Source organism: Podarcis cretensis, assembly GCF_951804945.1.
Source record: "Podarcis cretensis genome assembly, chromosome: 9".
NCBI classification, from domain to species: Eukaryota; Metazoa; Chordata; class Lepidosauria; order Squamata; family Lacertidae; genus Podarcis; species Podarcis cretensis.
Genome location: NC_137178.1, coordinates 43,562,859 through 43,575,354, shown reverse-complemented (window position 1 = coordinate 43,575,354; position 12,496 = coordinate 43,562,859). Strand labels below are relative to the sequence as shown.

Below are 12,496 nucleotides of genomic sequence, written 5' to 3'. Positions count from 1 at the left end.
GGCAGAGGAAAAGGCATGTGGGGGGAGCGCACCCCCCCAGCGCGATCCCGGTGGGGTGCCATCACGGATGCCCCTCCCCATTCTGGGTGCCACGCCCCTACAGACCACACCACCAGGACGCACACCATGCCCCTACGGGCAGCATGCCATGTCCCCAGGATGCGCGCCATGCCCCTATGGGTGGTGCACCGCACCCCCAGGACATGCGCTAGCCCCACCCCCCACCTGCTCTCCGCCCCTGGTGCCGGAGCATGAAGCTCTGCCACTGGCAGTTCCCCAGGCTTATTTGCCAAGATATTCTCCTTCACAGTTTGATTGCCTCTCAAAAAGTTCCCAAGCACAGTTTCAAAGAGCAGCCACAGAGATGTTTTGAAAACTGAACAAAAATTAAACTCATGTTTCTCCCTAGTGTCATTTATAAAGGCAAGATTAAACTCTGCTTTAAGATGCAAACACTATACAATGGTTTATCTGCCACCTAGTGGTTTAGTTGTAAAGATAAGCATTTTCCCCTCCTGTTTCATAGTCTTCCAGACAATAATGTCTCTTGTATGAGAAATATTATTATCAGACATTTTTTAGATATATGAAACTGATATATATATTTTCCTGTAGCACTCCAGATGCTGTACGGCTCCTATCAGCCCCAGTCAGTAAGGCCATTTGTCAGGGATCGCAGAAGTTGGAGTCTAGCATCTGCAAGGCCACCAGTAACCAATTCTATTTAAAAATAAACTTTACTGAATATGGTCTGATTCAAGTAAATCAATGTGTTACTAGTACAATTTATTCCTTACTGAAGATGCTCAAAGTCATGGCATCGGCAACAAGGGTTTTCACAATATTGGCCAACATCCATATCAGCCAAGTATCCATCGAGAGGATCTAAGAGAGGATAATGGATGTCTTAATCCATTTTAGTAACTTCTCTGTAAAACGGGAACAACCACTTTTATTACATTCTTTTTTGGGCACTGCCTGGCAAAAACATTGTGAAGTGTACAGCACATACTCAACCTGATACATCACTCTCTCTGACAGAGAACTCAATGCTGACAGAAATGAAGCCAAAACAAGTCTCTAAGAAACAAGAACATGGTATCAGGATGCCAAATGGTCTGCGTAAGTGCAAGGGTGTTTAAGAAAAGCTGTAAATGTCCAGCTTGTGCTTCTATCAGCTTACATATCCTAGAGAAAAGCACTGCTGCTTGGCTGGAACTCTGAAAGGAGCTCCCTTATCAGGAGGTGACGTGGATATACTGTAACATTTTGTTGCAGGCCTCACTTGTAGACGTTTAACCATCATTCCTCTTGGGCCTTGTTCCTCCTGTTTGCCAAATGGCACAAAAAGCCAACAGATCCCAGTCACAAAAACAACGCTAGAAAGATACACAAATGTAAAACTGCAAAATCTGTTCCCTACAGAAGCAAGACTCATTGCCAGCTGCCTTTTGCTTTCAGAGTAATGGAACTGGGTTGTTGAGGCAAACGTTTAGTAAACTCCATGAAGTTGCCTCTATTCTCCGCATGAATCATGACTTCTGCTATTTCCAGGAAAACTGCATAACAGCTAAGCGCTATTATTACATTTTTTTTCCTGCACAGCAAGTTGTCAATTATACAGTGATGTGACACCACAGCTTAAGCATTATCTGATGATTCAGTGCTATGCACGCCTTTTAGTTCTAATTACGGTTACTGAAACTGTGCTTGCTAAGAACTTCCCCAAACCTTTTACATTGGAGTTAGACATACAATGATTCTGAACATTCAGAATCTGAAAGCTGGTTCACTTCAAAGGTACCTCTTTTCAAATCTGAAAAGAGCCAAGCTGTCGAGAATTTAAAAGAGAACAAGGATATAATGGGCCTGCAAAGTCTATTATTGTGATGCACTGCCCTTCAATAAAGATTTGACGCTGCAGCCCGGACCTGGTTGTGGTCATGAACCATGCTGTGTCCTTAAGCAGACACCTGTCAACCCTCATGTGGCTCAGCTCTGTAGATGCTCCCAACTTTCAGATATATCATTGAAATCCAATTATATCCCAAGACTACTGATGATCCAGGCCATATTGAATGGAAATACATCTAAAAAAATACTTAAGTGATGATGGGATATCTGTGGCCCTACAGACCACAACTCCAGCGTTTTCTGGCCATTGGCCATACTATCTGGAAAGCTGCACTTTCCCTAACCTTGAGTTAAATGTTGTTTCACGCATTCCATAGTGGCAAACACCATCAAATGTTTGACAATATTCAGATATGAGGAATATTGCATTCATTTTCCTGGCTATAACGTTAGTGCTTCTGCCCTGTTTTCTAATGTTTGTTTCACATTGCAGTCTCTGTTGCATTATGGAACTGTGGCTTTTGAATCACTATACTGGCATGTCATACTAAATTTCATTCACACCAGTGGATGTGATATGACACAACAACGAACACCATTGGACAATATTGCTTTCCCTGACCCTTTCTGCACATGCATGCTTCTGTTCAGCCATGATTCAGCCGCAACAATTGCAGGAAGCAAATTTATGCTGGTATACTGTCCCCAAATTTCATCACTTCACCCCCACAATTTTCTGGGTTAATGGGGTTGTAAATAGATTTTTTTCTGGAATAAATGAATACAAAATCGAGTGTCAAACTTCTACTACATTCCACTGGATTTCTAAAAGTGGCTTTTACATTGTGTGAAAGCTCAAATATAATGCAGAAATTAATAGTTAGGGAAATGTGAAGGAAAGGAAATAAACTACGGTACAAATCTAGTCAAAGAGCTGCAGTGAGGTCTGCATCCCTAATGACAGAAGATATATCTACATGCTACAACGTGTACAATCTGTGTGGACAAACACTAGTGCCACACACATTCACATGTAACATTTAATGACTATATAGTTTGTGCACCTGCATGCACAGTACTTGAGATGTATAAATCTACCTGTGTACAATATGCCTGTGTTCATTGTAACATGTAAGCAAGCCCTGTATCTTTATAATATATGTATTTGTGTGCCCATTTTGGTTGCATTCCTGCATTAGGTTAGTTGCTGCAAAAAAACATGGGGAGACTTGCAGCACCTTAAAGAGTAGCCCATTGATTATGGCATAAGCTTTTGTGGATTCCAGTCCATGAAATCTTATTCCATAGTAAATAGGTTAGTCTTCAATATACTACTAGGCTCTTTCTTGTTTTTTCCCTTAAAAGAGAAATGGAATACGTAAAAGTTGTGGTTTCTATAAACAGAAAGGTTTCTAAACAGAAATAGGAGTATAGAGTTTCATAAACAGAGTTTTCTAAACAGAAATAAAAATAAATCTTCTGAGACTTAAGAAGTATAGAGAGTGCTCCTCTAGAAAGTGTATTAAATGCATTTCTGTTTTTCTAGCAAATTCAAAGTTTTGAAAATGAAGTATGTTTAGTGTAGCTATTCAGTATGGTTTACATGACCCTATTCACTTCATGGGACTGAGAAGTCAATCAAATTCAATTTAGGTAATTTATATGGATTGTGTTTGATCAACTTAATTACAGAAGTAATTGAAACAGCAAATGAATTTTTCCCATATGCGTGTGAAGCTATCAAGTCAAAAGGGATAAACCCAGAACAATCTCTTCATTATCTGTGTCAGTGACGCCCAGATCTATCATTAGTGCATTGCCAGGGGGAGGAGTGGAGAGCTAAACAGAACAGGGCCACAACTGTTAATGCCACCATAAAAAGAAGGAAACCCAGTACTATTTTGGTAACATTTTTCTTTTGAATATTGTAATGTTGTGATGTTGTGATGTTTAAACAACTTATTCAGAAGATTCAAAAATTAAGACATAATAAATTCCTCTTTCCCTTAATAGGAGAAAGGGATAAAGCTCAGTGGCAGAGCATCTGCTTTGCTTACAAAAGGCCCCACATTCAATCTCTGGCATCGTCAGGTAGGGTGAAAATGCCCTGAAACCCTAGAGAGCCATGGCCAATCAGTTGAGGCAATACTAAGCTAGATGGACCAATCGTCTGGCTCGGTATTAGGCAGTCTGGTTCTGAGGAACTTCAGTGGCACACTTCCTTGCTAATATAATTTGGCACTTTTATGTGATTTAATTGCCTTAGTTCTGTGTTCACTCAATACAAATCCCAATTTCCTCCTCCATGCCAATCATCTTTAGCCAGATGTTTTGGCTTCACAAGATATGAAGAACCAAACCCTGATGAACTGTGGGTGGCTTGCTTTTGAGTTTATTTGTTTTTTTGCTTGTTTATTTTTTAAAAAAATATATAAATTATCACCCTCTCTCTCTCTCTCTCTCTCAGTCTGTTGCTAGGGGAAATATGGGGGGGTGATACACAACTCACTGAAAGCATTCTGCAAATAAAACTGGTCATTACACAGGACTATCAAGATATATCATTTGCTCTGTTCTTAGGAGGATTTTCTTCATGACAAGGCACAGCTGTCAAAGCTTCAGTAGAACTTGACTCTTTTTGGCAGGAAGAAAAAGCCACCAAATGGCAGTCTGCAGCTTGCAGCAGTTTGAGGAATGCTTTCCAACTGCAGCTCTCGGTTGCCATAGTCAGAGCAGACATACTGGAGGAGATCCAGCTGAATCAAAAAGAAGAAAAAGAAAAAGAATCCCTGAGAGATTTTTTAAAAGCAACTTACAAGTCAACTTACTTATTTTGAGCCTGTCAAGAGCCTCAGCTGGTTCCCACAGTGATTTAAGGGGATGCTGCTTCAGAGATTTTGCAAATCCTTCCTCTGTGCCACTCCAAAGTTCTGTAAGGACATGGAATGAACCTGAAAACCAAGCATGTGATAATTCAGAGACAGAATATACTGACATGTGCGCTGTTCTAACAAACTGTTCCAAGACCAAAATGGCTTCTGAGAAATTCAAGCACAGGACAGTCTTTGGCACCCATGTGCATCTGAGTCAGAATTCACCAGAATATTCTCTTTCCATCCCCTCAGTACTGAAGGTTGTAGATAAAAATGTACTAAAGATATTCTGCTCTTGAGCTGATTATACGCTATGCAGAAACAGAGACCATGAGCTGAAATTCCTAATACCAAGCATTGCTTGTATTTTGGGAAGGATTACACACACACACACACACACACACACACGGCAGATCTCACAAGCAGATCTAGGTCTTTGCACATTAGCTTCTGCTAAACCCCTTGACATTTTATCAGGGGGGAAAAGTGGCAAAGAGATAAGAGCACAGGAAAAGCCATTATGCAACTGATCAGCGATTGATTTAACTAAGGCCTAATTCATGCATACCTCACCAGAGTGGTATGGCTGTTTTATACCTCCTTAGCTGTATCTCTCTCTGCAGGCAGCTGAGGAGGAACAAAGCTGCTTACTCCATTTCTGGACTGAAGAAATGCCTCCCGGGTTCTGTGCCAGGTGCCTTGTACTTGCCTAAATGCTAACAGCACCTTCTTTTATTTCCTGTGTAAAAACAGCAGATGGCTATCTTGCATGAATCAGCTCTCAGAATAAAGGTGCACATGTTGGCTGTACAAACACAACAAGCTTGTATTCCACTCTCACTGATGGCCTGTTCAGCCCGCACCCTCCCAGTACTTATCAAAAGAGTGGTGAGTGTGGCAGACTAAAAGTGGGCCTTAAACTTGCAAAGGAGATCAGGGTTCCAGCATGTTTAATAGATGGGTGGAAGAAGAAATTTCAGCAGATGCAGGCTTTCTGTAAGGCAAAAAGCTCCAGCCAAAATTTTATTTTATTTTATTTTATTTATTTTTAATAATATTTATTAAAGTTTTGAAACTTACAGAAAGAAAAAAGAAAAAGAATTAAACATAACAAAACCATACAATACAAAAACAAAAATATTACATATACATAACAAAAATAAAACAAAAACAATTTAAAAAAAGAAACACAACCAATACTTTCAATGTTATTAACTTTCTTTTACTTGTTTCAGCGACTACCTCACACCTCCCTTTTTTTGTATTCCACTTCGATTATTTGTTTCAGCAAATCCCTTCCATCTTCCTCAAACTTCTATCCTATCATTTAACTTAACAAATTCTAACATTATTTTTTTCCTTTAATCCAATTACAATCTATTATACTTAATTATTTATAACATTTCTGCTAAAGCCATGTAACTTCATTCCAACATCTTTCTAACATTCCTTAATTTTACAATATTTCTGTAGATAATCTTTAAATTTCTTCCAATCTTCTTCCACCGACTCTTCTCCCTGGTCTCGGATTCTGCCAGTCATTTCCGCCAGTTCCATGTAGTCCATCACCTTCATCTGCCATTCTTCCCGGGTGGGTAGATCTTGTGTCTTCCAGTACTTTGCCATAAGTATTCTTGCTGCTGTTATAGCATACATAAAGAAAGTTCTATCCTTCTTGGCACCAGCTGGCCAACCATGCCCAGGAGAAAGGCCTCTGGTTTCTTCAAAAAAGTATATTTAAATACCTTTTTCATTTCATTGTAAATCATTTCCCAGAAAGTCTTAATCCTTGGGCATGTCCACCAAAGGTGAAAGAATGTGCCTTCGGTCTCTTTACATTTCCAACATTTATTGTCGGGCAAATGGTAAATTTTTGTAAGCTTGACTGGTGTCATGTACCACCTGTAAATCATTTTCATTATATTCTCTCTTAAGGCATTACATGCCGTAAATTTCATACCTGTGGTCCATAACTGTTCCCAGTCAGCCATCATAATATTATGTCCAACATCTTGTGCCCATTTAATCATAGCTGATTTTACCGTTTCATCCTGAGTGTTCCATTTCAACAGCAAGTTATACATTCTTGACAAGTTCTTACTTTTGGGATCTAACAGCTCTATTTCCAATTTTGATTTTTCCACCTGGAAGCCATTTTTTTTGTCCAGATTATATGCCTCCATTATTTGATAATAATGGAGCCAATCCCGCACTCTATTTTTTAGTTTTTCAAAACTCTGTAGTTTTAATCTGTCTCCCTCTTGTTCCAGAATTTCCCAATATTTCGGCCATTTGGCTTCCATATTGAGCTTTTTCTGAGCCTTCGCTTCCATTGGTGACAACCACCTTGGGGTTTTATTTTCGAGCAAGTCCTTATATCTTATCCAGACATTAAACAGTGCTTTTCTGACGATATGATTTTTAAACGCTTTATGTGCTTTAACCTTATCATACCACAAATATGCATGCCAGCCAAATACATTGTTAAAACCTTCTAGATCCAACACATCAGTGTTTTCAAGAAGCAACCATTCTCTCAGCCAGCAAAAAGCGGCTGATTCATAATAAAGTTTAAGGTCTGGCAGGGCAAATCCACCTCTTTCTTTAGCATCAGTTAGTATCTTAAATTTTATTTGTGGTTTCTTGCCCTGCCAGACAAATCTAGAAATATCTCTCTGCCACTTCTTGAAACAATCCATTTTATCCAAAATTTGCAATGTTTGAAACAAAAACAGCATCCTAGGCAATACATTCATTTTTATAACAGCAATTCGGCCTAGCAATGATAGCTTCAGATTGGACCACATTTCTAAGTCCTTTTTCACTTCCATCCAACATTTTTCATAGTTATCCTTAAATAAGTTCACATTCTTGGCAGTCATATTAACCCCTAGGTATTTCACTTTCTTAACCAGTGTTAATCCTGTCTCCTTCTGAAACCTCTCTCTCTCAATCACAGTTAGGTTTTTCTCTAACACCTTAGTTTTCATTTTGTTCAGCTTAAAACCCGCTACCTGACCAAATTCTTGAATTAGTTCCAGTACTCTTTTAGTACTAGACTCTGGCTCCTGTAATGTCAATACCAAATCATCAGCAAATGCTTTCAATTTGTACTGTTTAGCTCCGACTTGTATACCTTTAACCAATTGGTCCCTTCTAATCATGTTTAAAAGAACCTCCAGGACTGATATAAAAAGTAATGGAGCGATTGGGCAACCTTGTCGTGTTCCTTTCTCTATCTTAAATTCTTCCGTCACTACATTATTCACAATTAATTTAGCCTTCTGAGTAAATTGCACCTATACCATTTCCAAACCCTTGACCAACCCCCATCCCTGGTAAGTTTTTCTTCATGAAACTCCAAGAAATATTGTCGAAGGCTTTCTCCACGTCCACAAATATCAGAACTGCTTTAGTATTAATATTCACTTGTAATTTCTCTAAGATATTAATTATGTGCCTCGTATTATCAGACAAATGTCTGCCCGGGAGAAAGCCCGCTTGATCTTTATGAATTTCTTCTACTAACACCTTTTTTAGTCTTTTAGCCAAAATATCTGCAAAGATTTTATAATCCACATTAAGCAAAGATATGGGGCGGTAATTCTTAAGCTGCGTCTTCTCAGCCTCTGTTTTCAGTATAAGTGTAATATAGGCTTCCTTCCACGACTCTGGTGCCTTTTTCCCTTCCAATATTTCATTACAGACTTCCTTCAATGGTTGTGTTAACCATTCTTTCAAAGATCTGTAGTATCTTGAAGTCAAACCATCTGGTCCTGGAGATTTACCCAATTGCATGTTCTGTATGGCCCCTTCCACTTCCTGATCCGTTATTTTATAATTCAACATTAACTTATTTTCCTGAGAGATTTTCTGTAGTCCATTTATTTTCAGAAATTGATCAATGTCCATTTCTTTCTGCTTCTCCTGTGTGTATAGTTGTTTAAAGTACCTCTGGAAGCACTTTCTGATCTCAACTGGGTTCTGTATATTCTTTCCTTCCACTTCCAAATTCGTAATAATGTTAAGTTTTTGTCTTTTTTTTAATTGCCAAGCCAACAATTTTCCACACTTATTTGCCGATTCAAATGTCTTTTGTCTCATTTGCTTGATCTTCCATTCTATTTCCTGATTCATCATTTTCATATATTGTACTTGATGTAACTTTATCTCTTTCAGGATCTCCTGTGATTTTGGTTTTGCTCTCAGTTTCTTCTCTCCTTCCTTTATTTTCTCCAGGATTTTATCTTTTTTTTCATTCAAAGTTCTCTTCTTAATTGCATTCTGTTGTATCAAAAATCCTCTGATGACCGCTTTGCTTGCGTCCCAGATTACTCTTTTTTCAACAGTGGTGTTCATATTTATCTCGAAATAATCTCTCAAGGTTTTTTGGGCCTTCTTAGTCACTTCTTCATTCCTAAACAAGGTGTCGTTCATTCTCCATCTAAAGGAACCAATTGGTGTTAGTTTCATTTCCATCTTCACAGCATTATGGTCGGAGCAAGTTTTAGGTCAAATTTCCACTTTTCTGATCTTTGGAGCCAGCCCTCTAGTTGCCCAAATTTGGTCAATTCTTGTCCATGTCATTTTGGCTTCAGAGAAGAACGTTCCCTCTCTTCCCAGAGGGTTCTTCATTCTCCAAGTGTCAACTAAATCCATATTGTCAGTCATATCAAAGAAAGTTTTTGGTAGTCTACCATCCTTAATAATTACCTGTATCTGTGCCTTATCCATATTTGTAGATACCACTCCATTCATGTCCCCCATCAGAATCATATTGTAGTCCATGTAATCCAACAGAGTCTCGTGTAACTTCTTAAAAAATTCCGATTTTCCCTCATTTGGTGCATAAATGCCTACTATCAAAAATTTCTCTCCTTGTGATTGAATTTCAATTGCAACAAATCTTCCTTGATCATCTTTAAATATAAATTTCGGTGATAGGCTCTCCTTTGCATAAAGTACTACTCCTCTTTTTTTAACTTTGTCTGATGAAATAAATTCATGGCCCAATCTTTTATTACTCAGTATTTTCCTATGTAGCCTTGTCACATGTGTTTCTTGTAGACAAATCAAGTCCAATTGTTCCTTTTTCAATAAATGAAAGACTCTGCGCCTTTTTTCAGGGGAATTCAGTCCATTAATATTCCAACTTAATATCTGCACCCAATGCTTGCTCTTCTTCTGTTGGTATCTCTGAATTGTCCAGTCCGAAGCGTAGTTTTGCTATGTCCAGTATTCCTTTTTTTGGTGATCTTCTGTCCAATGCTTTTTGTTCTGGTCCTCTATCAGGTGATCTTCTGTCCAATGCTCAGCTCCAGCCAAAATTTTATTAAACTTTCAGAAGGCCTCCTTCTCTCTGACACTCACACACAGGGCTCCTCAATACAATCTGCTTATACAGCATTCACAGACTCTCAGAAAAACAGAGTTGAAATTTAGAAGGGACCCAAAGGGTCATCCAGTCCAACTCCCTGCAATGCCCACAGCTATCCCTGGGTGGGCTTGAGCCTTTTGGTTAACAGCCAGACACACTGACCCATTGTGCCACCTGGGGTCATTTTAATTTGCTTGCACAAAAGTGTACATCATGGTTAGACTGTGTTTGTGTGGGATGTAATCCACTGGAGCAGTCAAATACAACATTATCTGTTTTGCTAGAGTGGACATGCAGGGAATGTTGGTCCAGCCAGTCGAACTTCCTGTTACACCTGGCTGGAGCATCCTTTCTTTGCATGTGACCAGTAGGTGGGCATGACCTTTCCAGACCCGGTAAAGGCCAAGTCACATAGCCACCTCTCTTCTTTTTCATCCTGCCTGCTTCCTGCTTCACTTAGACTGGGTTACCTCCCACATGGGGTAAAACTATTTGTACTTATTTGTAACTTTAATCCTAAAGCCTGTCTTCAGGGATCACACTGTGCTCTGCCTGATCGTGAGTACAGTGGTACCTGGGGTTAAGAACTTAATTCGTTCTGGAGGACTGTTCTTAACCTGAGGTACCACTTTAGCTAATGGGGCCTCCCGCTGCTGCCGCGCCTCCTCCACCTGTTCTCATCCTGAAGCAAAGTTTTTAACCCAAGGTACTATTTCTGAGTTAGCGGAGTCTGTAACCTGAAGCATATGTAACCTGAAGCGTATGTAACCCGAGGTACCACTGTAAACTTATTTTTGTTACTTATGAATAAGACTGTTGTGTCTTTATTCTTTTAGGAGATATTCAAGGGATATTACCAGGAACATATCCCAATCTGGGCAACCCAGATTGAATTGCTTATTATCTTAAGAGATTCTAATGAGTCTGCAACCAGCTTCCTGCTGTGTAATAGGGGAATGCACTCTGCTGTATGAAGAAACTTGCTAGCACGAGTAAGGAAGGATAATATTAATCAATATATCCTCTCCTGTTACCCACAACATTCCCAGAGTTTGGTCTTTATTGAAGATTCGTTCTGATTTGCTTGCAAGGTGTTTACCATGGCTGCATACAAACCATGCATTTAAAGCAAGCGCGTGCACACATACATCTTGAAAAGAATCCTGAGACTGTAGTTTACACTTCACAAACCTGCAATTTCCAGAACAGTTCTTTTGGGGGGAACTGTGCTGTATCGCGTGTACACAGCCCATATATTCCTGTGCATCATTCTTTCATCCCACACTGTTCAATACATTTGCCCATCACTTTCCAAACTGCAAAAGTCCAAGTTTTTAAGTGGATTTGATTTGCAAGGGTGGCAGAGCCCTTTAATGCCCTTAGCTGCGCAAACGTGAAGTTCTGGTGTGACTCCCTCCCGCAAAATACTGACAGTTTGGAGGCACTTATGGATGCTTTTCTTGGGAAACAATCTAAAAGAATGCCTATATCATCTTTCTTTTCGTTCACTTTTAGTTATCCTATCCAAAAGCAAAAGCAAAAAACATAGTAAAAGAATAGACGGCAGACGGGAGAGAAAAGAAATGCAGTTATGTAAAGGTTACTTCATAATTGTACCACCTAGCATTATATATATCTCCCTGGAACATCAAAACAAAAAAGCCAAGAACAGAGTATCAAGCCCATCTATTACCTGAGATGACAATTCCTATGTTCCCTTGCTTAGTGAAATAAATCAAGACATGCTGGTGTTCTCCCTCGTCTGAGAGATGGGAAATACGTGAACATACACGGCCATTTGTCATGTGTAAGCAGAGACAGATTGGTAAGCTTGCCTATTTCCCCCTTTTCTATTGAGAAGATTAGTTTTAGTGGTCAGGAGTTAGGTCTTCAGCTATGCCACTGCTGAAACTACTGTTTCACTGGCCAGTAATACTAAAAGTGTTCCTGCCTTCTTAGTGGTACATTGCTACTGTGGGGTTTTTTTGGGGGGGGGCGTTGTGGGATACGGTAGAATAATCAGTCACCATGACAAAGGATGGAACCCTAGGCAATCATGCTAGGCTAGAAATGGCTGCCATCCATGGTCACATAGTACTCTCTTCCCAGGTTCCACACTGCAGATGTTCATATTTGTTAGGAGCTAAAACAACAGGCAACATTACCTGGCCTTACTAAGATAGCATAGCACAAAGCATAGCACAAAGCTGCTGCCATGGCTGGGAGCGAGACAGTACTGAGGCAGGTGATTGAGGTGCTGAAGCTGCTGCTGGGCAGTGGCGTAGCGTGGGGGGTGCAGGGGGGCCGGCCGCACCGGGCGCAACATCGGGGGGCGCACTCGCACTAGCAGCTCTCTGCCCCTACTAAAATCCATGGGTTAGGGGGCGCAAAT

General features: G+C 39.9%; 1 protein-coding gene across 2 annotated transcripts in view; it reads right to left on the bottom strand.

The window, feature by feature from the left end:
- LOC307224541 (uncharacterized protein) overlaps positions 1–12,496 on the bottom strand; it is a gene marked incomplete at its 5' end in the record, with an annotated part of 127,428 nt that overhangs the window by 46,736 nt on the left and 68,196 nt on the right. Inside the window, 3 exons of one of the 2 annotated variants that reach the window (XR_013842594.1) lie at positions 765–1,327; positions 4,683–4,805; positions 11,498–11,624. Coding sequence is in view for 1 of the 2 variants with exons in the window: in XM_079991466.1 (XP_079847592.1) it covers positions 4,671–4,805 (135 nt within the window). Of the gene's footprint in view, positions 1–764; positions 1,328–4,670; positions 4,806–11,497; positions 11,625–12,496 lie in introns of those variants that run through there. The other variant, XM_079991466.1, reaches the window with a different exon arrangement.